General features: G+C 40.9%; 1 protein-coding gene across 3 annotated transcripts in view; it reads right to left on the bottom strand.

The window, feature by feature from the left end:
* Nucleotides 1–26,828, bottom strand: part of Nebulette (LIM zinc-binding domain-containing Nebulette) — a 359,562-nt gene that overhangs the window by 203,505 nt on the left and 129,229 nt on the right. For all 3 annotated transcript variants that reach the window (XM_035441482.1, XM_027405281.2, XM_035441481.1), the window contains exon 3: nt 5,998–6,082. In XM_035441482.1, the coding sequence (XP_035297373.1) occupies nt 5,998–6,082 (85 nt within the window). The remainder of the gene's footprint in view (nt 1–5,997; nt 6,083–26,828) is intronic.

Raw genomic sequence — 26,828 nt, 5'->3', positions numbered from 1 at the left:
TGCCAGCAGAAACCGTCTAGAGAAGACTTCTCATGTTTAGAAATCTGAAGTAGTCCAAGGAAACAAGGGATGCTTAAGATGCTCCAAGGTAGTGAAGAGCAGTCATCTAAGATGAGGAATTGGAGGGAGAGTGTATCTGCATTTAGAATCGGGTTCCATGGTCAGCATGAGGCTGGGGAAAATGGGATCAATGATGTATTTGTCTGCAGAAAGGAAGCGGACCTCCAAATCCTTAAAATTTATTTAAAACATAATTAAACCAGATGTGAGGTTGAAGAGATGGAGCTTTCTAAGCAAGCAGATGATATAAATTTAGCACCCAAAATCCACATAAAGGTGGAAGGAGAGAACTGACACCACAAAGTTGTATTCTGACCTCCACACATGAGTCATAGCATATACATGCCCACAGATGCACATATATAATAATAATAAATTACTTTTAATTGGGTGTTGTGACTCATGCCTATAGTGGCAGCATTTAAGAGGTAGATGTGAAGAAGATTGTAAGTTTGACGCTAGCCTGGACTACCGATGTCAAATAATAATAAATATAAGAATTAAAGGGCTAGAGAGATGGCTCAGTGACTAAAGTGGTTGTTGTAGAAGCACGAGGACCTGAGTTCATATTCACAGCACTCAGGTAAAATTCAATCACAGTAGCACGTGTCTGCAGACCCAGCTCTGGGAGCCAGATACAAGAAGTTCCCAAGGGCTGGTGGAAACAATGAAGGTCAAGTTCACTGAGATATTCTATCCCAATCATCAATCAGCAAGGTACAGACAACCAAAGGAGACCTCTGGTCTCCACACATGCATGAATGGGCAAGCATATCTGTACACACAAAGGCATGCGCACAGACACATAAAATACAACAGTATCAGTAAAATAATCTCAATTTCCTCTAAAGCTCACATCACAATTACTGTTCTCCCTTAGAAAGAAAACCAGCACTTGGGGTGGGACTCAGCAAGCACTCTGCCACCGAGCCACATGCCCAGAGCCCAGTGAATGCCTTTCAAAATGCAACTGGCACAGGAGAGAGGTCCTCCACTGGGTAATCACTAACACTCTCCTGGGTGTTTGGCTGGCTAGTAGTTGAAGAAGACCCTCTAGAAAAGGAATATAAAGTAACGAGGAACAGAAAGACGTGGGAGCAAGCCAGAGAAAGACAAGCACGCCACAGCACTCCCTTTGTGAGACTCCAGAGGCTTATGTTAAACACATCTCCATTATGCTCACAAAGATGTTTGACTTATTATGTTCCCTGTAAAAAAACAGCCATGGCCCCTATTTACCTTAACTGCTATCACAAGCCACCTGCTGTAATCTGTGTTTTCTATGACTCTGCAAAAACTGGAGAGATCAAAGCAGAAACAACAAGGAGTACAAAGGGAAGCCTCACAGGTCCCAGAATGATTTGTATCCTGACCATAATCATTCTCTCAGTTGTTTATAGTTTCCATGACCATAAATTACATATAATCCATTAAAGAACGTCAACAGGCTTCCAACAGGATTGCAGATGTGAGCTGGTACTATCTGCAGGTAAGTGGGGGAAGCTACAAGAATTTCATCTTCATTTTGAGTAGTAGCTTTCAAAGTTGTGCCCTCTAAAGTTCAGGGTTCCCAAAAGCTCTGGAAGTGGGAGAGTGAGGAGAAGTGGGAATTAGGAGGAAGTGGGGGTTTGTCCCTTCCTGGCCTTGGGTGCAAAGCCTCATAGTGTTCTCTTTCTAAGAGGGCAGAGGTGGGCATCCACTAAATAACTATTTAAAGAATCACTTACCTGGCAATAAAAAAAAAAGTCTATTGACTCCTGATACAGAGAACTGGCAATATTTCAGTATTCTCTTTCTCAAGAGTGTGGACCACCCATCCTGGAAAGATAGACATCTCCTATAACCGAATATTAATAAAGTAAGCTCAGGGGACTTCCTCCACAAAAAGCTTTTCATCTGGCTGGAGGTCTTAAACATTTCAAGTTTCTCCAAGTTACTCGTTTGGTTTCCAACTTTTGTTTGTAAGTTAGGTCTGTGAAGTCAAGGCTCAATTTGTCTTTAAATTTTTAAATTATATTTATTGTATGTATATGTGTGTGTTTGTGTACATGCCCATGTACCCACATGTCATGACATGCATGTGGAAGACAAAGGAAACGTGAAGTACTTGGTTCTCTCCTACCACATTGATCCCATGGATTGAACTCAGGTCCTTGCACTTGGTGACAAGTGCCTCTACCCCCTGAACCATCTCTCACCAAGCTAGGGTTCACATTTTTACCATAAGAAGAAAGGATATTATGTTGATCCCCAGATGAGCTATGAAAGCCTGATGCCCCACAGGTGAATCATAATGCTAACCACTGAAGAGAGAGTTCCACTTGCTCTCCTTGTCGAATGGGCTACACAGGCCAGTGGGAGTTCAGAAGCACCACTGATGCAGTTTCTTTGAAGCAGTTCATCTTGTGATGTCTGATGAAAGGGGAGCTAGTGATGATAAAAGGCTTTCCTTTCCTCTCTTCTTCTCTTAGGGCAGTAACCAGAGCAGTCCACATCCACCATGATCTGGCTGGCCAAGTAGATGCCCCCCCCCCAGTTGTATGTTGTATGCAAGTTGGTTAACACCTGCAAGCCACTGCTTTGCACAGTTCTGAGATGCTACCCCTGGTGTGCTTGTTTGCTTTCCAGCATTTGATCTTGCTTTCTGATGACAACTTGGCACCTAATAGAGCCCATAAATGCTTGAGGGGATGGAGTAATAGTTTAAAATGCTGACAATGTTTACAATCCTCCACAAAACAGTGGGGAGGGGAAGAAAAGAGAGATAAAAGGTAAAGAGATAATGATGTACAGCTATTAATACTGCCTAGATGGGACTGAAAAGTCAATTCTGTTGTTCCCTTCATTTTATTTTTGTCTAACTTGATAAATCAGCTAATGAACTGAAAGAAACTGGTATTAGGCAAACAATTCTAAAGGACTACAGAATTTGAAGACTCAGAGCTATGAATCTATTTAATTCAGGTAGCATTAAAAATTGTCAAAATAAGTATACAAAAGATTAATAGTCAGTCTTCCTTCCAACCTTGGTGGGCTATTTAAAATTCCAGAGATCAAGACTCTAAGGAAATGGTCTGTTGCAGAACCAAATCATTTAGTAAGTTAAAATTAGATCAAACATACCATTACTAAGTATTACAATTAGGGAAGATATCGTTCGTCTGCTTTGCAAAAGTGAATGCACTGTTAACAGAAACATAACTTCTCAGACAAAATCCTAGTGATCTTTTCCTACTGCTACTGGATACACAGTTCCTCCATTCATGCGCTGTCCTATACGTGTTCTCAAGGCAGCCTCGGAGCAACAGCATAGGGTACTGGTTAAGACATGAGGAGCACACAGATCCAGTTTGCTTCTAAGTTTGACCCCTTACTAGGTAAGCTTAGAAGGTCAAGTTATTTAAATCCTCTATAAGATGTTTCACTCAAATTACAAAAACAACAGATGCCTGTGTCAGAGGGCTGTTTGAGAGGTAATAAAAGATTTGCATGGTTGGAAAACAGCAAGGATGTTGTTGATGAAGACAATGACTTTATATCTGTGACCCACTTCCCAATTCCTCAAACATAGCAGGAAATGGGTTCATGTTTCCTGAACAGAGGTTAACTTCCCACATTGCCGGTCTGATGGCATGCCACCATTTCTTTCAAGAGAAGATTGTAGTTGAGCAAAATCTTACAGAGAACCTGTTGCCTTCAGCTGGTCACTGCCTGGGATCCCACAGCCCTTTGTGCACATCTCTGTTAGCTCTTGGCCCACCCACTGGCAGCATCTGTTCATGCTGCTTCCAAAGTCTGCACCTTGTTACATGGGGGAGAATGAACTCCACCTTCCACAAAATCACAAGCTCCTTTTCAGTTTGTATATCCAAAGCCATGCATACAACAGGGAACTAACATGAACTGGCTCATCAGCTGAGTTGAAGACACCCACAAGTGGTCACCATACCCAAAAGGACCTATGTGCTTATGAAAGACAGCGTCAGTGTTGCTATGAGACTTCTGCTCTGTCTTCAAGGTCCCATTCACGCTCAACTATGAGCATGAAGCTCTGCTCCATCCAGTCCACATGAATCCCTCTTTCCGAGTCTATACTATCAATTAGGCGTAGTCATTCCGTGTGTGTGCTGGTCCTTTGTCCTGGCCCTCTGTCCTCACATGCTCTATAGACTCCTCAAGGAGAAGGTTAACTAAAATTTCCTGCAGTACCAGGGTTTGCAATAGGCAGGAAACAAGCATTGGATTGGCGGAATGATTTCTGTTTTCCTCTCGGTTGAACTAATTCTCTATGATTGCCTGATGACCCCCAACTTGGAAAGAACAGTGTAGTGATGTGCATAGGTTAAACCTGAGTCCTCTGGAATGTAAAGCAGGGATGTCTTTACCAATACAAAACAGCATCTTTCCTTGGCCAGTGCCCAGTTTTGAAATTAATGGCTTAGCACACCAGGACTGGCATTTTACTCAAATCATACAGTAGCTCCCAACCAATTTTCATGGTGTTAACCAACAATGAATCCTCCTTTGAGCTCTATTCCTGTCATCAAATGGACAGAGAAATGGTTCCAAGTCCCACAGAAAGAGACTGAAGGCAATCACAAGCTCCCACCATAAGCGGATAAACCACAGTGGAAGTTATCTTACCCCAGAAACTGTCAACTCTTGGACAGAACTCCAGACTCACATTCTCAAAGATTACAAGTTCTCTCTTTTTTTTTTTTTCCTTTTTATATCAGGGGCTCTCCAGGATACTGACATTCACCTTCACAAACTTAACTTTTTAAAAACTTTTTTAAATGATTTAACCCTTTCCTCGCTGGGTGTGAATGGGGCCTTGAAGACAGAGCAGAAGTCCTATAGTAACACTGACCCTGTCTTTCATAAGCACACAACTCCCTTTGGTATGGTGACCAGTTGTGGGTGCCTTCAGCTCAGCTGATGAGCTAGTACCTGTTAGTTCCCTGTTGTATGCATGGCTTTGGAAATACAAACTGAAAAGGAGCTTGTAGCTCTGTGGAAGGATAAGTTCATTCTCCCTACTTCAGATACTTGCAGCTCCCTCCTAACAGATAAACAAGGCAGATTGTCTTGTTTTACAGACGTACAGAGAACCCAGGCAGCCGACCCTAGGCCACAACTAATGAACAGCTCAAAGGGCCTACAGCCCTTTCTGCCCACTTTTCTCTTCCCTCTTTCTTCCTTCTCCCTCCTAGGTGCAGTTTTTACTACATCAATGACCAATAATCATCCAAGAAGTTGCTCAGCATCTTCTTCTACCATGTCAGTCAAGGTAATGTCTTTGAAAGAGTGTCCTGTGTTTTGCATTGAGATTGGGTGTCCCCATAGAAAACCCTGCCACTCAAAACCCAAGTCCTAGCCCAAGTGCTACAACATATTGAAGGCAAGTTGGCATCTAAAATGGTTGACTGGGAGCCAATTGTGGTGTTCTAATCTTTGTTCATGCTGTCAATGTGACATATGAAAAAAATATGAATAAAGTGACAGGATGCAAACAAAGCTAGAAGCCAGTGTGAGATCCACAGACAGGGTGTTAGCCCCACATGAAATGCAACTGGGTCAAGTTAACACCTTGTGTTTACCCCACATATGCAGCATGGAAATGCTATTTACAAAATGTTTTTAAATATTTAGGGCCAAATAAATCAATATTGTTGGGAAACATTTCCTCTGACCAGAAGTCATTTACTTGCCCTAGTCCCATGTGAATCACCAAACTGAGAATATCTGAATGATCCAAGAGTGGAGGCAATACAGATGTTCAGCACTCCCCCCCCCCCCGAGTGTCCAGACAGGCCTGCTGCCAGTCTCCATACTGGCTGGTGGTCAGCATGAACTATACAATGACAACATCCTCAGAAGAATGGCTTAAGGATCCTTAAGGTATTGGCATCCTGAAGCAGAGGTCCTGCATGTTACCTGGCTTTGCAGTTCACTTTGTTGCTTCAGGCGAAGGTTTTCAGGTGTATCCGCTACCGTGGTGAAGGACTGCTTTGGGTAGTGTCTGTGAAGAAACATTTTAAAAGAACACAATGTAAACAAACGCTATAGAGCAATGCTTTAAAACCAATTATTCCATCCTTCCCTTCTGCCACACCAGAAAAGGGGTGGTACCCTGGGCTAAGGTCATTTCTGTCATTATTTTGGATCCCATCCTTACTCATGACCCCCCTCTCACTGTCTCTCTCTCTCTCTCTCTCTCTCTCTCTCTCTCTCTCTCTCTCTCTCTCTCTCTCTCTCTCTCCTAAAACTTAAACCTCAGAACCTGTTCTGTTAGATCTTTTTACCAAGCACTGGATCATGCTTGAAAGTCTTCCATCTTTTATTGTGCCTGCCTTCATCCCACCCATTACTCTAGTATGTGGACCATCTTTCTAGCTTTAAGCCAAATCTTTAAACGTGGCTTCGCCTCATTGTCATTGTTCATCTGCTTTCCAACTCTCATCTCAACTCTACACCAGGCTTAAACTCTATTTCCAGAAGCTTATCACACCAAAGTCTTATTGACTTCCTGTGGAAATACCTAGTAAGTAACTTTTAGTCCTCTTGCTTGGCCATCCCTCTATTTTGAAATGTGCTCTTTCTAGGTTTCCAAGACCCCACCCTGTCCCAACCTGGCTGCTTCTTCCCCTCGTTCCTCCTTCTCTCTGTCCTGTGAGATCTTCTTGAATGTACCCCACTTCAGACACCTCACATGGGCTGTCCTCTGCTCAGTCAACACTACCACCTATGAGATCTTACCTGTTCCTGCAGCTTTTAGAACATGCAACTTATTGGTTTCTTTTCAACCCAGTTTTAAGATTCAGTGGCATTTCCCTTTGAACATCCCACATCTACCACAAACTCAGTCAGCCTGTGGCTGGGTTGTTCATCACCCCTCCCATCCCTAAAACAAATGCCTCTTCTGTTTTCTGTTTTCCCATTTTTATTGGGACTGAAATGAATAAGTTGGGTATCTAGGGGTAACTTTAACATCTCATATGTTAACCAATTGACATATCTATCTGATACATACATATACACCACACACACATACACACACACACACACACACACACACACACACACACAGAGAGACCATACAATGCTTGCTGGTCTTGCCCTCCCTATCTGAATTGCTGGAATAATTGTTCCAAATGCCAATCTGGCTAATTAATTGTCAAGTAAAATCTTTCACTGGTGTGGTAGTATCCCGCTGATCTTAGAATAAAGCCCAGTCTCCTGCCCTCTAAGATCCCCGTGTCCAACCCTCTCCAGAGCTCTCATTCACTCCATGCCATGGCCAAGGGGACCACTTCCGTCCTCAGAGTTCACCCTTCTTGTTCCCATCTACTGTTGGTAATGCTATTCCTCTTGCCTGGAGCATCCACCTCCTTCCCACTCCATTTCCTGTGATGATCTCCCAGGTCTTTCTATAATGTCACCCTCTCCGGGAAGCATTCCTAGTTCCCAAGTTGGGTTAAGAACAGGCTCCAGTTGCACTTTCCTCCCCTTGTTATAGTGCTTTATATGCTCATTCATGTTTTCTGACTAGCCTCCCCCTCCCTGACAAAAGTTATGTGGCAGCAAGAACTGGCTGTCCTATCCCTTGTCAGAGCACATTCCTGGCATGACCTCCAATCCTACTGGTGCCTGGCTCACAATGTGAGCTCAGTAAATATTTGCATAGGGGAGGTGGAGAGAATGGACAATGAGTGTGGGGATACAATCAGGTAGACTGACTTCTAATGGTCTCCAGCACTGTAGAGTGACTCTGATTGACAACAATTAATTAGCTATCTCAAAATAACTGGTAGAGAGGACTTGGGCTGTTCCCAACACAAAGAAGGGATAGATTTGTGTAGTATGACAGATACACCAATGACCCTGAACTGATTGTTATACATTGTACACATGTATGGAAAGGCCATTTTGTACCCATATATATAATTATTATATATATAATATATATAATTATTATGTGTCAATTAAAGATAAACATGATAAATATTCCAGGCAGAGGAAATGGAGGAAGGGAGAGTAGAGAAAACAGCCAAGCCTAAGAGCTCAAGGTGGGCCACAGGAAAGGTTGGCCTGGCGTGTGATATAGATACATATTGTCACATTTAGACAAATATGAAGTTTGCTTTTCAACGAGACCTTCAGGTAGTGGGGAAATGGCATTTCCTCCCCTCATGTAGGTAAACAAACACTGGCTCAGGGATGTGGTCCTCTCCACTCATAGCACAAACACTCAGCTGAAACACACTGGATACATCTAGCTAATATGGCTCCATCAGCACAAAAGCCATAAAGATAGGTTCCTTGAAGAACATGTTCCTTCTTCCTGGCTCCCTGGCCCCTTCTTTGTGGATGTTCACCTATGTAGCCTTCTGTGGTTTTTCCAACTCTTTCCATGACTTGTGGCTTTAAATGCCACTTTCCTTGCAGAAGGTTCTTTTTATATCCCTGTCTCTAGCCTCCTGGGAGAACATTAATGGAGGGATCCTATGTTAGCACAAAAAAAAAAAAAAAAAAAAAACCTCTCTAGAACCTATTCAGTGTGTATTAGCACTTATGGAGTAAATATTAAGTATTTTGCAACCTTGTGCAGTGAAACACATGGCAGGAAGATGTATATTGATCTGTATAGCATCCTCCAATAATTTAATATTCCACAGAGTCAATATTCCAGGAAACTGAAGTGAACCCCATAACTATTGGAATCAATTTAACCATTTTCTGTTAACATTCTTCAAAAGCCTTTACATTTTTCTTGCCTTCTCAGAGAACATGCAAATCCAATTTACATTTTTCCCATGACAGTTTGGAGCTGTGTTGATATCAGATCAAGATATAATAGAGTCACTCTTTCAAAGTTTACAAAGACAGTTGACCAAAATGGCTCAAGTTCATTTGGCTTTTCCCGAACTGACATGGCAAAAAAATCATTTCTCACATGGCCCTGAGTCCCTAGGGTCATCTTTACTTCTTCTAACAATGTAGTTTATACAAACTACATTGGTGATCAGTACATTCGTTGACTCTGCGGTAGATGAGGTGCAATCTGCTCCAGCTGAATCTCTTGCAGAGACTCCCTGGGAAGCAGACCCTTCTAAGGACTACTTTGGCACTGTGCTCCAGACAACAGACAGATCAAGATGAACAGCTATGGATTAAAACATGAACTTCACTAGACTTTAAATGTAGCAACTGTAGATTGCCATACTTAAGGGTTGTAATAATAATTTAGCAAGATTTTTCCCAAAATGTATTTTATGACATTACACAAACTTTCACAGTTACATGCAAGATTCCAAGGTGTTTCCTTCAAAAAATCTGCATGCTGTCTGTTTTTTAAACCCTAATTGAAATGCACATTTCACATGTGCTGTGAAATCTTTAGCCGGCTGGACCACATGCAGATGAACTCGTTTGGGTGGGAAAGGCATTCTTTTTGCTTTTTTGTTTTTTGTTGTTGTTGTTGTTGTTTGTTTTTTTTCGAGACAGGGTTTCTCTGTGGCTTTGGAGGCTGTCCTGGAACTAGCTCTTGTAGACCAGGCTTGTCTCGAACTCACAGAGATCCGCCTGCCTCTGCCTCCCGAGTGCTGGGATTAAAGGCGTGCGCCACCAATGTCCGGCTTGGGAAAGGCATTCTTTATGTGGCAACTTTTCACCTGCCAACCACATTCAAGTGAAAACTCACATGAGCTTTTCAAGACCGCCCTCATGTTTATACAAACTACCTCACTGCTTGTACTCAGGTTTGCTGTTCAAAAGACAAAAATGATTTTTACTGGATACTATGCAAACTCACCGGCCACTCAGACTTGTAATTTTGAAGTATCATTTAATGAAAATCACCTATTCTTACCATTGGACTTTATTATGAGAAAAAGTAGTGGATTTGAACTTTTAAAATATATACATGTAAAGAAACATCACTTTTATATGCTTGATCTTAGCAGCACATATGAAGTCATATTTAGAAAGATGGTTTGAAAACAACTGAAAAATGTAGATTTTTTTTTTTAGAAGACAGTTTGCTAACCTGATTACAAAACAGCAGACTTACTAACAGGTTGTGCAAAGTTACAGTTATATTTACAACTATAAAAAGATGCCAAGACACCACACTTTTTCCAATATTCTTTTCAATCCTGCCATTCAATGATTTTTTTTCATAGTAGGTTAATTTATATATAGTTTTCTCTAAGGCTGTGACAAAATGAAATTATCCAAAATCTCAGTGTGGAAAGAAAACTCCAGCTTACTTTATTTACTTATTTATTTGTGTGTACTTGCATATATGTATTATATGGTATGCATATGTGTGTTTATGCATGTGTAAATGTGTGCATAAGGGGGAGGAAGGTAGAGGACAACAACCTCAGGTGTCCACTTTGTTCTTTGACACAGGATCTCTCATTGCTCTGAGTCTCATGAATTAGGCTACGCTACCTGGCCAGTGAGCCCCAGGAATCCTGTCACCATCCATGCAGCATTGGCATTACAAGCTGACACAACTACACCCAGCTTTTTCAGGCACAGGCTCTGGGTCCTTACACTTGCAAAACAAGCACTTTGCTGACTAAGCTCTCCCTCTAGTTCCCTAGTTTAGACTTATAACCAAACTAATTGAAGGAAAGAAAGTATTCATGTCTGAAAGGTCTATCATGGGTCATGGGTACTAACACAAATTTAAACCTGTGGGTTTGACAATTCAAGTTACAGAGCTACAAAATTCAAGAGATTGTGGTCTTCAAATAAGAATGCCTGTCAAGAAAATGTGGAAGAACCTCTTGAGTTGGAACCAAAAAGCTCAGAAGATGTAAGTGTAATTACAGAGATGGCAGCAGCAAGTGCATTGTATAAAGCAGTGTTACAAAGTCAGAGAAGCCTCCTTAATTCTTCCACACTGGCTAGATCTGAAAATACTGGCAAATGTTGGGTTTCTCAAGGTCACATCCAAATAGTAACATTCATCTGAATTAACCCAACAGTCTTGTCTGAAGCTAGAGTCTCATCTCCCAGCTTCCCAAAAGAAATCCACACACAAAATAAACTAGAGCTTGATGAGAGCCCAGGAGAGAGAAACGAAGCATGCCGATGGTAAGTGGTGGCAGTGTCACACAACTAATCCTAGCTCCTTCGATGTAGTGTATTTAAACAGTTGTGAAAGGTCTTTCCCAAAATTTGTCTTGTTAGGGTAATAAGATTTATTTACCATGCTTATAGAAAGAAAGGCTTTGTCCTCTGAAATATTAGAAATGAGAACTTGGGATCAAGAGTATAGGGCCTATGAAATGGATATTCCAAGAGGAGCAAGAACTTCAACAATGAGTAGCATGGCAAGAGGTCCCCAAGGGTGCAACAGTGACACTTACATCTTGGAAGCAACCAACATCTGTCTAATTGGATTGCTCAAGAGGAGGAAGTTCATGCCTTATACTGTAAATCTAGTCAACTACCTATAGTTGGTGAGGTCATGAACAGAGGTTAATCCCCAACTGCATTGTATTTATCCTCATAACCACAGATAAGTATAGCTCCCATGCCTCATCCGATAAATTTGTTTTGGTCAAAATAAAAAGAACAACTGACTGTGGGGTGTCTAGCCCTAGTTGATATACTTATAACATGACCCCTACACCTAAGGCTCAGGGAACATCGTGGAAGAGAGAAATGAGAGAGTGTGAGGGCCAGGGGATCATAGGTCATGCAAATCATTTCAAATAATGTCAGGAGTCATAGCGAGTTTTCAAACGCATGTCTACTGTTAATAATACTAGTGTTACTACTACTATTTTCTCTTTGCTCTGCCACAGAGTAGCTTCACATCTCTTGGTATCATTGCTTTCATCTATATAAGGGGAATACACATCCCTGGATACACATCTATGGGGTTGCTGCTAGAATCACATGACAAAGATTTAGAAATTGAAAGGTACTGTGAATGTGAAAAAGAAGTAACCCACTTAGATTTATAAATCTAAGATCCTTCTGTTTGTAGTTAAGATGAAACCTATGATTTAACTCAATGGTTCTCAACCACTGTCCCCAGAGGACAGTTGACAACATGCAACATCTGGAGGAGGTTTTTGTTGCCCCAATGAAGAAGCATACTACCAACATCTAGTGGGTAGAAGTCAAGACTATTGCAAAGCATCCTATAGGATGCTGGGCAGCCCTGCTTCCAAAAAACAGAACTTCTCCTGTCAGAAATACCAATATGCCATAGATGAGAAGACTTATTTTATCTGTCTAGATCCCCAGTAAGAAACCTAGGCTGAGCTTACCCTGGTTAGCAACATTTGACCAGTAGGTTACTAAGACTTTCATCACTGTGACAAACACTGGTGAGTTTAAAGGGAGAAAGATTTATTTGGCTCATAGGTTCTTAAGTCTCAGTCCATCATGACAAGGAGGCATGGCAGAGCCAAATAGTTCACATCATCACAGCCAGGAAGCACAAAGAGAATTTCTTCACTCACAGATTTTGTCTTTTTTTTTTTTTCACCTTTAGTCAGTCCTCTCTGGAAACACCTTATGACCATACCCAGTAGTGTGCTTTACTAACCTCCTGGGAGTTTCTCAGTCCAATCAAATTGACCATCAAGATGAGCCATCCCACCATGTGTTGCCACAACTCATCCTTGAAGAGCAAAGTGTTGCTGCTGACTCTCCCAGAAGACCTTAAAAGTTCCCAGCTTGTTTCCCCAGGCAATTTCCCATGTCTTTTTCCCTTTGATGACTGTGACTGTTGTATGTCCATAACAGACCACAGCTTAAAAGAGAATAACTGTGTATGCTGAGTCCTGGGAGACCTCCTAAAAAATGATGGGAACAGGGGATAGTCTTAGAGACTCCTAACACAGACCCTTTGTACCTGGCAAGATATCCTTTGTGAAGAAGTGTATTAGCATCTTTTCAAATAATGTCTACTTTTTAAAAAACTACAACTTTAATTCTTAAGAACACTTTTGAAAGCAAAAGTTATGATCTTGTGTTATAAAGTTGACCTCTCATCTCCACCTTTCTGAGTTATGGGAGTGACCCCACCCTAGACCATCTTTCATGCTCTGAGTGGCTCCACCAACAGGCTAATTTTATCTGAAGGACAAAAATCAACAACTATTTCTGGGTGTAATTTTGAATATTTTCCTCAAATATTAATGATTCTACTTTGTAGCAATAAATTTGATCACTCAAAATTGCCTTTAAAGATAGGAAAGTAATTAATTCGTTTTAAATAAACAAACTCTAGGAGACATCTCTTAGGAAGGTAATTAGAAAGAAGATATTTCAAAAAGAAAGAAAATAATTACAGAAAGACAATACCAAAAAGGGTTACACAAGTAAGTGTAAATGTACACAGTGTGCCCACATAAGGGCACAGACACACTGTGTGTCCACACAGATATACAGTATGTCCACATGTAGACAGAGATACACAGAGTGCCCACACACACACACACACACAGGCACACAGTGTGCAGAATAAGAACAATGTCAACCATCTGAGAACTTTCAAAGACAAATCTAAAATACTAGACAAGTTGAGAGTATGAAAATTAAAGTATCCTAAGGTCCTTCATAAGAAATATTAGAATATTATTAAGTTTCAGATTTTACTTAAATATGTGTGATAAAACTTTATGAGTAGCCATAAGGAATGGAATTACCCTACATAAATTCAAATTTCATGAAAGTGAAAAAATAAAAATAAAAATTTTAAAGCACCCAAAGTCTTACTCAATACAATTTTTTTAAAAAAGAAGAAGAAATGAGAATGGAAGGAAGAAGCTGCATGAATAAACAGGACAGAAATTTAGAAGTTGAGAAAAATAACTCAATAGTCATAAAAATGTAATTGGAAAATACTTTCCAGATAAAAGTCTATTACTTCGTATTTTTTCTTTCTACCATAAAACAGCTACACTAATATAAAACAAAATTATTAGCAACAATAAAAGTTATTGGGTATATAGGTACTACACAGTGATAAAGACTGAATTCACCAATAGAAGCATGTCTTTACTGTAAATAGGCCTAATATTACCCTCAAACATGTTAAAAAATCTGTGAACACATTTATGACAAAGGAGAGAATGTAAAATTAACAAGGCAAGGGAAATTGGCACACCCACCAACAGAGAAAGATTTTAACATAATTCCTCCAATTATTGCTAGGTCAAGCAAGCAAATGCAAAATGAATAGAGATATCCAACACAGGAAACACAGAACTCATGATAATCCCACGTATGTAGCATTCAAAATATGTAGCCGCTGGGACTCAGGGTCCCTGAGTTCAGTAGTAGACATTTGCTTAGCATATAAGACACCCTGAATTTGATGCCCAGTGCCACAAAAGGAAGAGGACAATGTAATCCTAATATTATGGACTCACCAATCAAAAAGGGTGTCTGGTTTATCAGGGCAGGAATGACTCGCCAGTATGAATCAGTAGCCATCATACTACATTCAACAGCTCCTACAGGTAGGGTTTGCATGGTGCCAGTGTGCCCTGTGGGAGGAGTTGGTGTTATGACTTTTCACGATACTGACTTTTCACAGGATTCTGTCCTCTCTGAATGTGCCTCAGTAACAATGTCTGTATTTGCCAGGTGGTGGTGGTGCACACCTTTAATCCCAGCACTTGGGAGGCAGAGGCAGGTGGATCTCTGTGAGTTTGAGACCAGCCTGGTCTACAAGAGCTAGTTCCAGGACAGCCTCCAAAGCTGCAGAGAAACCCTGCCTCAAAACAAACAAACAAACAAAAAAACCAAAACAACAACAACAACAACAACAAAAGATGTCTGTATTCACACCAAGATATAGTGAGGAAATGGTGAACCTGGAGTGAATCTTAGGAACTGGAGGCAGTGGGGAATATACAGAGATCAAGAAAGAGAACAAGGCTAAGACAGAGAGGGTCCAAGAATCATACACTGTCCAAGAATCATACATACATCATAGTGGAGCCAGAGCCTCCACTAGCAAAGGAAGTAAGCAGAATGAGGATAGCAGGGAAGAATAGAGGGGAGCAAGAAAAGAGATACCATAATAGAGGGAGCCATTATAGGCTTAGAGAGAAATCTGGCACTAGGGAAATGTCCAGAGATCTACAAGGATGGCCCCAACTAACAATCTAAGCAATAGTTGCGAGGCTACCTTAAATGCCCTACTCCAATAATGAGATTAATGACTACCTTATATGTCATCCTAGAGCCTTCATCCAGTAGCTGATGAAAGCAGAAACAGAGACCCACAGCTAAGCACTGAGCTGAACTCTGGAATCCAGTTGCAGAGAGGGAGGAGTGATGAGCAAAGGGGTCAAGACCAGGCTGGTGAAACCCACAGAAACAGATGACCTGAACAAGAGGGAGCTCATGGACCCCAGACTCATAGCTGGGAAACCAGCATAGGATTGTTCCAGACCCCATAAATGTGGGTGTCAGTTTGGAGGTCTGGCTAATCTATGGGGCCTCTAGTAGTGGATCAGTATTTACCCCTAGTACACAAATGGAGTTTGGGAGCCCTCTCCACATAGAGGGGTACTCTCTCAGCCTAGACACACAGGGGAGGGTCTAGGCCCTGCTCCAAATGATGACAGATTTTTTTTAAAGATCCCCAATGGAAGGCCTCATCTTCCCTGAGGAGCAGAAAGGGTATGGGACAGGGGGTGCGTGGGGGGCAGGGGAGGAGGGGAGGGAGAGGGAACTGGGATTGACATGTAAAAGAAGCTGGTTTCTAATTTAAATTTAAAAAAGAAGGAAAAAAAAAGACAGCAGAAGGGCAGCAAAGCCATGGAAGCTGAACAGAAACTGAGCCTACTCACCAAGGGATGGGAGGCCCAGCAAGTGTGGAAGATGGAGTAACTTCAGGCAGAAATATGAACCAGTGAATTTACATCTATCAGTGCTGTGGTATCCAGAAAACAAAAATGTTAACAGATTTGTTTAAGGAAGGCCTCCTCTGAAGACTGGAAGATCTGAATGCAAGCCAGCTCCAAGCTGCTGCAGCAGGAACAAGAAACACCAGGCTGTGCAGCCTTTGCAAAAGCTGCATTTGCTGCCTCTCTCTGAGCATTCTTTCTCCACCTAACATTGTGTCTCCCACCACAAGCCGAAATTCAGAAGTCTGAACCCCGAAGGCAAGCCCAGGATTTCCTTTACTTGTCCTCTGAGCATGGCTGTGTGCATTTATATCTTCAGTCCAGAGTGTGTAAGCACAGTGCTTGCATCAAGTAGACTTTGTTACTTTGAAGAATATTATTTGAGTGACTGAGAAAACCTAGAGGTTTTCTTACTTACTAAAATCAAAACAACAAAACCTGTTCCTGGGAGGAGGTGAGGAGACAGCTCAGAGGATAAAATGCTTGCCTGTCAGCGTGAGGACCTGAGTTTGGATCCTCAGAACCTGTGTGACAGCATAAATTCAGCACAATAGCAAGAGGGGGGCAGAGAGGAGCGAGACCCCAGAAGTCCCCAGGTCAGCTCTCCTGCTGTCTGCAGAGGTGAACGAGAAACCTGGTCTCAAACAATGTAGAAGACAACGGACTCCCAAATGTTTTTATCTGAACTTCACATACATGCCATCACACACTCACACACACGAAGACATACATGCGTACAGACACTGTACACTTATCCACACATGCACACATAATGCACACACACACACACACACACACACACACACACACACACACACACACACACACACCTATTTTAAAGTTCTGAGGCTAAAGAGATGGTCCAGCAATTAAGAGCAGTTACTGGTCTTGCAGAGGGCCTGGGATGCATCCCCAGCACCCTCTAACACCTTGTACTGTTTTAAAACTCCAGCTCCAGGTCATCCCATGCCTTCTTCTGGGCTCCACGGGCACCTCACTTACATGCACAAACCCACACATATACATACATAATTAAAATTAAAAATATATTTTCTAAAGTTCCTAGGAAATTTTGTTAAGAATTTGAAAAACAATTCTATTTGATTTTCTTTGCCAGGTGTGTAGGTAAAACTGTGTCAATAAAGGTCTCGGATTAAATGTATGTAAGTGTGTCATGGGGCGTATGCAGAGTTCAGAAGATTCTGTGACAAGTACATCAACCATTCTGCACATGTCCAACAATAATCTCATTTGAATAATGAAGGACCAATCCCCCCACTTGCTAGGTAGAGGCATTTTCAAACAATATATATGGTCAACATGTACATCTTCCTATCTATCTAATCCAGCCACTGAAGTAGGAATGTGTTGGTGGACCATTAGCACTATTCAACATTATCCAAAGATACATACTTCTGATCATAACACTTGCCAGGACCTTCAGCTTTAATGTACTTCTTCCCCATGTCCTCCTATGGCACTGATGGGCCGTGTGCTCATACATCTCCCTCCACAGCCGTCATCTCTTACTTAATTCTACTGCTAATCTTCCTCCCCGAAGCACCTCCATAAACAACTCACACAGACTGCCGCTGGTTACAAAACATCAATTTTATGATTAAAAAAAAAAAGAATTAGAGCAAGCAAATGGGGAATGCCCTTCAAAAAAAGGAGGCTTATGAGAGCCGCTGATAGATAACATGAAAGCGAAAAATGGATTATGATAATGGAGGCCTCATACATGAAATACAAGCCCCAGCTGAAAGGAGTTAGAGAATGCAAACCCTGGCTCTCCAAAGGGCAGTCAATAACCTGTCTAACAATTCACCAAATTCTCTGTCTGGCTTGGAGGGTCAAACAACTTGCCACCTATTGATCCGCTTGCACAGCAGGACTCCTTTGTAACTCCCCTGGTGTATTCAGAAGGGAAAGCATTATCAAAGGGATTACACAGTAAACCTGGCCCACTACACTAGGAAATGCTTATCAGCTATTGGAACCTGTCACCTAGATTTTGAATTATGGCAGAAAAAGCAAGATATTAATATGTGTCACTCTGCATAGTTACACACACACACACACACACACACACACACACACACACACACCCTTACATGTTGTTGAGGAAAAATATGAACTTCTGGGGGAAACCCTGTTCCCTACATTGTTGCTGATATTGATCATGGGAACATACAAACAAGGGAGTATGGGATACCAATCAAATGACACTGTTGACGGCAGCCAAGAAAAGCTTATAAGGATCTGGGACTGGAGAGTCTATGACCATAGTCTGAAAAAATATTAAAACAAAACTTACAAGAAAAAAATAGAAACTCAAAAAATATGCTGTCACATATATTCCCTTGTTGCAAATAATAATAAATACAGTACTAACATGAAAAAACAAAAGCAAACTAGAAATGTTATTTTACTTTCAGCTACATGGTTTCCACTAACATCTTTCTGTCTCAGAGATAAATCTGTGGCCAAAAGTTAGCCAAATCAATTATGGAGGAAAAACAATTCATAATAATAAGAATAGCCTATGCTGCTGGAGTGATCTTTACTGAACACATACACCAATGAGCACACTCAGGCCCATCACTCTGCACAAAGTCCAAAACGGACCCAACATTGCTCTGAACACAGTGATCCAGACAACAGCTGACAAATGGCCCGGACTGCAGCATGCACGTCTTTGTGATCCACAGAATCTGTTTCTTTCATCATTTGTCAATGGCCTGTTCCCTCACTTTTTGGGCTATAAAAGCACAGTTTAACAAATTAAAATCTACTTAACCATTGTCTCCACTACACAATTAAAGAACTATCCTTGGGGAATGTGAGAAATTGTCCGATAACACTTCAATTTGTTAGCTTCTAAAGTCATGCACTAAATTTATTTTAATACACTTTTCCAGGGTAAGCAAACTGAGGGAAGAAAAGAGGAAATTAAAACAAAACCAGTATCTTCTGCATCCTTATGCATTAAAGAAAATGAACTGATTTTATTATAATCCAGTTAACTACTGTGTCCCTGGCTGTTCTCTATGTTTATTCCACACAATTCACTAAGCAAGCCATAGTTAACCAAGTCTGGATACTCAAAACTAGATACTCACTAACTACAAAATATATCTGTTCTTCTTTAAATGCACTTGTTCCTGGTCATTGATTATATGATTACACTAAAACTCAATAGGTCATTATGCTTCTCCTGGGTTAAGTACCCCAGGGTAGGAAGAAAAATGTCCAGCCGTAACCTTTTTTATCGCAGGTTAATGACATGGAGGGAGGGGGGAGCTTTTTGGAAAGTCTGGAGTGGGAGTTCTGAACTAGGTGCAGTGTTTGAAAAGAAACATATTTACTACCTTCAAAGCTCATCATACATATTAGCTTCCAACTCAAATGGCAAAGCCAAGCACCTTAGATATTTTAAATGTACATTTTCAACTCTTACACACACACACACACACACACACACACACACACACACACACACACGCACACACGCACGCGCGCGCGCACGCGCGCGCATAGAAGGAAGAGAAAGAGAGAAAGGGGACATTGTTGAAAAGAATAAAAGCATTGAAAGTAGAAGGTAAAGACTAAAGATACAATCACATAGGATCAGATTTGGTGAACAAGCCTGAAGGAAGAGGACTCAAGAGATGTCACCACAGTGGCAGTGACCGTGCTATTAAAAGAAGCACATCCCAACCAGCTGAGGAGAGAAGCCCTTGCATGCTAATTATCTCGAAAGAAAGAAAGCAATCCACCTGTGGTGTCAATGTTCTAACCAGAGGCCTGAGATAATAATGGAATGGTGGGCCGTGAAGTGACATACAGACCCCACATCAGATGTTCAGGCATGAAGTGGGGGTATTCAATCCACAAACTGCAACCCTCTTTGCGTTTGCTTTAGTTTTGTATGTTCCAATAACCTGAGGGTTCTCCGTCCTGGCCCAGGAAGCTGCCTCCCTCCATTCCCTGCCAATTGCCTAGTGAAGCCCATGGAAAAGCATGCCATCAGAGTAGAAACTCACCCAGGCCACCTTTGCTCCTCCACTCTTTGCTCCCCAAACTGAGTAGATAGTAATAGCACCCCTATCCCTCCCCAATTAAGAAAGTTCATCCGCAAAAAGGAGAAGCGCCAAGATGTAACTGGGAGAGAAAGACGGGGGTGGGAGGGTTGGGGGGTTGGTAAAGGGAACATGGCTACCTCTGAAAAAAACAAACAGCGCATGTGCAAGACCTGAGGCTGCTACAGCTCTTCCTGCTGAACAGTCGAAGTGCTCACACCAGCAAAGGCAAATTACTAAAGGAAAAAATGCAAATCAGAATACCAAAAATAAAAAAAAAAAAAAAAAAAAAAAAAAAACTCTTGGGAAAGCAAAACTTAAAACTACATTTGTTGAAATTAGTGGTTCGCTTGGTGTGGAAATGAGGGTGGGGGCAGTGGATTACACTGAATTTCTAGGACTGATAAAGGATTCTAGCGGCTGGAGATGTGGCTTACCTAGTGAAATGCTTGTTGCACAGACTTGAAGACCTGAGTTTTATCCCCAGCACTCATGTAAAAGCGTGGCACATCAGTGTCCTGTCCCAACAATAGGGAATCTGGGATGGGGGAGCCTTGGGGTGACTAACCAGCTAGTCTCATGAATCAGTGAATTCCAGGTTCAGTAAGAGACACTGCCTCAAGAAGTCAAATGGAGAAGCAATTTAAGAAGATGTCCAATATCACCCTCCGACCTCTATATACACAGAGAGAAAGGGGGGGGGGGGATGAGTCTCACATTTGATCATGACCATGGTGATCCATACTCTAAACAAATTAATCTTTATGTACTTTTTAAATATTTAGCATTTCATTAACTCTGTATGTGTGTGCCTGAACAATGGCACATGTGGAGATCAGAGGACAATTTGCAAGAGCTACTTCTCTCTTCTTCTATGCAGGTTCCAGGATAGAACTCAGGTCACACGGCTTGGCAGCAAAGACCTTGACCTGCTAAGCCACATTGCAAGTCTTAAAAAATTTTTAAATACTTGGGTTGGGTTTTTTTTTTCAAATATGTTCCTAATTAAACTTGGTTGGCATAAAAAGAAATGGGTTTCATTGTGACGTTTGCATACATATCTATCTAAATGACTGCTAAAGTCAAATAGACAATGGAGAGAAAGAATAATGAATAAACAATCAAACTGCAGTCTTCAGGGTGAATTGAAGAGGAGAAATCTATAACAAAGAACAAAAAGATAAACAACAGGAGAGAATAGATAAGAAATCTGTGGAGAATCAATCAATTTAATCAGAAAATTATAAATAAAAACAGCAATTTAAAAAAAATGCTTCCATCTTTATCCTCAAAGGACAAAAGACACATAGATAGAGAAATACCTTGTCAGACCTACTATAAGGAGCATTTCACATCCCAAAACAAAAACTTCAGAGAGGAGAAAGAGGAAAGAGTGGGGGGAGGAACAGGGCAATGGGTGGCTGCAGTGGGGGTGGGGACAGTTTAGCTATAATTTGGGGATATTAGCAATCTTCTGATCAGCAAGATGGTATCTACCTAGTTTCAGGTAAGATAGATTTCCACCCTGCCTAACTATGAAGACAAAACCATGACATTTCTTCAATCAAGCAGAGACTCGTGCTTACAACGCCAAGCCCTGTGTTTAAAAATAATTTAATGCAGGGCATTTTCTGTTCTAGAAAGAATTAAATGGTAGGACAAGTTCAGCGTCAACTAAAAGTGATCCAGTGTGGTGTTTTCAGAACTTCAGTTAGCACCTGTGTTTCACCTCACAGTTTAGTACACACAACGTGTGGAAAATGGACATTTCCAGGGTACTCCCTGTGATACGTCTGTTCTGTGTGACGCCCATTAAATGTCTCTTATTCTGGACTATTCCCTTTATTTTTGAAATACTGATTTTAACCTACTAAACCATGCCCATTCCATAGTTAAAAACAACAACAAAGACCTAAGCTGGAGAGAAGGCCCAGTGGTTATGAGCACTGGCTGCTCTTTCAGAGAACCCAGGTTCAATCCCCAGCACCTATATGGTAATTCACAATGGTCCATAACTCCAGTTTCAGGGGTGCACACAGACATAATTTCAGACAAAACATCCATATACATAAAAATGAATAAATAATTTTAAAAGACCTAACAAAATACACATACACAATTAGTCATCAAGAATTTGAGAACCCTCCTGATTCAGGCCCCCTTTGGTAGAAAAATAGAATTAAGTCTCTAATTGCAGCCTTTAATTTAAATCTTCTACCATTACCACCAAAGGATAATACTACCTTATAGCTCTGTGAATGTAAAATATCTTGCACCTGACTTTGCCCTTATAATACATAGACGTGAGTGTGCTTTAGCAGAGCTGTTTTTAATGGTGTTTTCCCTCCATATGATGATTGAGAAACAAAAATGGAAAATGTTACCAGTTACCACAACAGTGACAGAGGGGATAAAAAACAGAATATAAGGACCTTTATATGTGGGGTGTTCCTTTTGTGGAAGAGGTTCAATAGTAGATGATTGTATGGCCAGAATATGTTTCTGAAACACCAACCAAGATTTTTTCCCTCCCTTTATACTCTCCCTGTCTCCAATTCTCTGACCTCTCTCTTTGCAGAGGTCCCAGTCAGGGCAGTGGGCGACTCAGAGTTGGGAAGCAATGGTTCTGTGACAGGTTCTACATCATCTTTCCTAATGTCTGAAACCATGAAGAACTGTGAAGTGACCTTGGGGGGAAAACTCTACCATATAATGAATGTTTTCAGGAAACTATTACTCAGGTTAAGACAGGAAGTGAAAAGGGAATATAGAGTGAGCCCGCATAATGCTGAAGAGTCCTGAGACCCCAGGTCCAGGCAGAAAGGCCATCAACACCACAAAGAAGCAGAACCCAACAAATGCAGACTCCAACACAGGAATGGAAACGCGCAGGGGTAGGGGACAGCTCAGGAGTGACCTCTATTGGCTCAGGATTGAGACCAGGCCGTAAAATCAAGATGGCGCTCCTGTAAGATCCTGGCTGTATACACAACCCTGGAAAATGTAGTAACATCACCGAGAAATGAGGTAGAACATACTAACTTTTCAAAAGTTGTCATGAAATTTGAATTATAAAAACCTAGGCTAAATTTTTAAGCCATAATGATGGCTTGAATAAATGTCATGGGAAAATGAAAGGCATTGTGGTACTCCTCAGTACAGGCTCAGAACAGTCATAGCTTCTTCTCCTAGTGAGCCAAACTGCACATAAGATTCTGCAATAAGGAGTATCTGGTACTGTGGGATGGCTCAGCAGGTAAGGGCACTTGACACAGAACTTGATAGCCTAAGTTCCATATCTGAGACCCAAGGTAGAAGGGGAGAACCAACTCCCAAATTTGTCCTCTAACCTCCACAAGCTCCAAGTGACACATGCATGCATTCTTTCCCTCCCGCCCTCCCCTCTCTCTCTCCCTCTCTCTCTCTCTCTCTCTCCCTCTCTCTCTCTCTCTCTCTCTCTCTCTCTCTCTCTCTCTCTCTCTCACACACACACACACACACACACACACATACACACAATACTATCACCATAATGTTAAAAATAAGGATTATTTGCATTTGCACGATGTATACTTCCATTGCTATTTTTGTGTAATTCAAATTTGTAGGATCAACTGGCAGGTAAATTCTAGAAAACAATAATTACTGCATAAATATAAGGATTACAAGCCCTTTAATTATTAAAATGGTAAATAAGTATAGATACAGCACACATAAATAAAAGCTTTAGAGTGTCCTTAATCAAGTTTAAGAGTTTAAAGAAATCCTTAGATCAAAAGAGTTGCTATTTGGGGTCACTGTTGGGGAAATTTTCCATGACTCAGGCCATACACAATCCCAATCAGTAAAATTATTTGCTGGACTGAAGTAAACATTATACATTAAAGAATTCTGATTTCAGACTAGGCTTTGTTCCATTGTGAGAACCTCAAAGTTCAGACCAAAAATAATAACAAATTTAATGTTTTGTTCAATTGAAAAAAATCTTTGAGGACTTTTTTCTATATTTGCAAATCCTACATGAATGAGCCCTACCTGGTATAACCAATCATTGAGAGGTGAACGACTGGGGAGTCCCCCGATCTAAACAATGGAAAATCTGCTCACAGATTCATAATTTGATGACTTTATTAAGATACAATGGAAACTAGGAAGTAAAGCTGAAGGAAGCAGTCACAGGGCGTGTTATAAAGAGTTTCTTCTGTGCCAGCCCCTGCCTGCCTCTCTGTTTCCTGCCTACTATGAGGTGAGTAGCTCTTCTCTGGCACATGCTTTTTACCATGCCAGTCTACCTCATGACAGCCTAGAGACAATGGAGAAAAACAGCCATGGACTGAAAACTCTGAAACCATGAGTCAAGAGTAATCTTTCCTCCTTTAAGTTTTGTTTTTGTTTTTAGTGTTTAGTATTGTCTTTAGGTATTTTGTCACAGGACAACAATGAGTAGCATAAAGTGCATTAGTGTACACACTCTGGAGGTTAGTTATAGATATTCTGTCTATGAGAAACAACACTGTAATATTATGCTATGATACAGCTCTTCCAACTCTAAGTAGCTGATTTGTTGCTGTGAAAAGATATGATGACCAAGGAAACTCTTATAAAGGAAAACACTTAATTGTTTACAGTTTCAAAGGTTTATCAAAGGATGATAATCCATTATCATCAAGGTGGGGAGCATGACAGCATACAAGTGCTGGAAAAGTGGCTGAAAATTACATCCTGACCCATGGACAGAGAGAGAGAGAGATACTGGGCTTGGCTTGGGCTTTTAAAACCTCAAAGCCCACACCTGTTGGCTCACTTTCTCCAACAAAGCCACACCTCCTAATCCTTCTAATCCTTTCTAACAGTTTCACTCCCTGGTGATTAAGCATTCAAACATTGGGTCTATGGGAGGGGGCATTCTTATTCAAACCACTACAAACTCCAAGTCCTATGGTATCAAACAGGAACCTGACCGTGATTAAGGGTAGTTTTCACCATGGTCCTTTTGCTCCCCAGAGTTGTTAAATGCTGACCAACATACCTTTAGAGTCTTCTTGTAAAACATGAGGTCTTCTTTTGTTTTATTGTTTGTTTGCTTAATTTGTTTGTTGGGCTCTTCTTGAAAGGAGATCATACTATGTAGCTCAGGCTTGCCTCAGACTCATGATCTCCTACCTCAACCTCTCCAGTGGTGGGACTCTAGATTCGTACCAACACACCTAGTTGAGTGAAGACCCTGAGCTGTACAATCCTCTCTTTCCTCTGATAAGAATTATACCTTAATTTTGATTAACAGAAACAAATGTCTTTCACCAAGTCTTTGCTTTTACTTAGGAAATTAAACCACATGAGAGGCAAAAGTAATTTAATGCCATAGAACTATTTAATTATGTTCTTTTGATAGTAAAATAACAGTTGCTATGAAATAAAAAAGGAGAGAGAGAGAGACAGGGGAAAGCCTGTGGTGTAAGCAAACAAGGAAGGGCTGTGTTCTAGACAAAATCCTCCCATAGCCCAATCGTACAGTTGCCTCTAAGGAGTTGAGTCTGAAGAAGTATGTCTCTCCTGTGTTGGAAGTAATTGAATATCTTCAGAAAGGGTCTGAGCAACAACCCTTCAATGCATACTCTCACTCTTCCTTATGATGTTACATTCAACAGATGGTACAGGCATTTTTGATGCGTTTCTTCTTTCAATAAAATTGAGCAACACCAACCAGTTGTCATGTTACAAAAAGACAGCCCTCAATGTCAATCAATGTAGACACAGCCTTGTCAGGATTTTTGAAAGCCTGTAATCTTGAAAAAAATCTAAGATCTTCGAGTGTACTTTCTATGCACAATAAACAAGATAATTAGACCCCTTTCCTTGAGTGTTGAACACTCTCACTGAAGTGGGACAATTGGGAAACACTATTCGTCAGAATTTTTTTTTCTCTTACAAAATAACGTATTCAGGGCTCATACTTGTGCACAGAGACATACATGCGATGAAACTAATATCTTTTATATTTTATTTATCAACTAAAATTTCCGTTCATTCAAAAAGGAATTACAGATGGGCATATTTTTATGCCACCAAATGCCCTATGATGAAGTCTGTGTTTTTGTAACTGTCACTCCTCATTAAAACATCCCTTAAACTGGAACACCAAGGTCTCTCAAGCATTCATTCCTTCAACCAATAATTATCAAGTATCTAACAATAAAATTGCTGTTTATCCAACATAGATGCTTCAAGGCTACACAATAACATATAGAACTGTATAGTTGTCTTCTATCGTTGTCAATCAAATATGAAATAAAATTTAGAGTGGGAGGAGAGAATTATAAAGTGGGGTATATATCCCCTAATCACTAATCTTGATACTAAATGTGTATATTACTACCAAAAGCTCTTTTTACAGATTGCTCTTGAAAAAGAAGAAGAGAGATGTAGATATATATATATGAGAGAGAGAGAGAGAGAGAACTGACAAAATGATGATTTGTGTGTGTGTGTGTGTGTGTGTGTGTGTGTCAGGAGGCAACTCCGGTCAAATATAAAAAGTCCTTCTTTACAGAGGCTTGGTGACCTCCATGCTAAACTGACCTCCTTGCTAAACCGCCAATTAGTCAAGCACCTCACCCCTTAGGTTAGTGTTGAGATAAACACAGGAGATTCTGGACACCTGCCCTGGCCTGAGAGCAATTAACATTCATTCCTCCCCCCACCTCCTCTTTCTCTGCTTCCCCCCCTTTTTTTTAAAGCTCCTTGGTTTCAATAAAGTTCAGACCTTGACAAAGAAAAAAACCTGCTTGGT

Source organism: Cricetulus griseus, chromosome 3 (assembly GCF_003668045.3).
Source record: "Cricetulus griseus strain 17A/GY chromosome 3, alternate assembly CriGri-PICRH-1.0, whole genome shotgun sequence".
Lineage (NCBI taxonomy): Eukaryota > Metazoa > Chordata > Mammalia > Rodentia > Cricetidae > Cricetulus > Cricetulus griseus.
The sequence above is the reverse complement of the archived record's forward strand: the minus strand, read 5'-3'. Positions and strand labels throughout refer to the sequence as shown.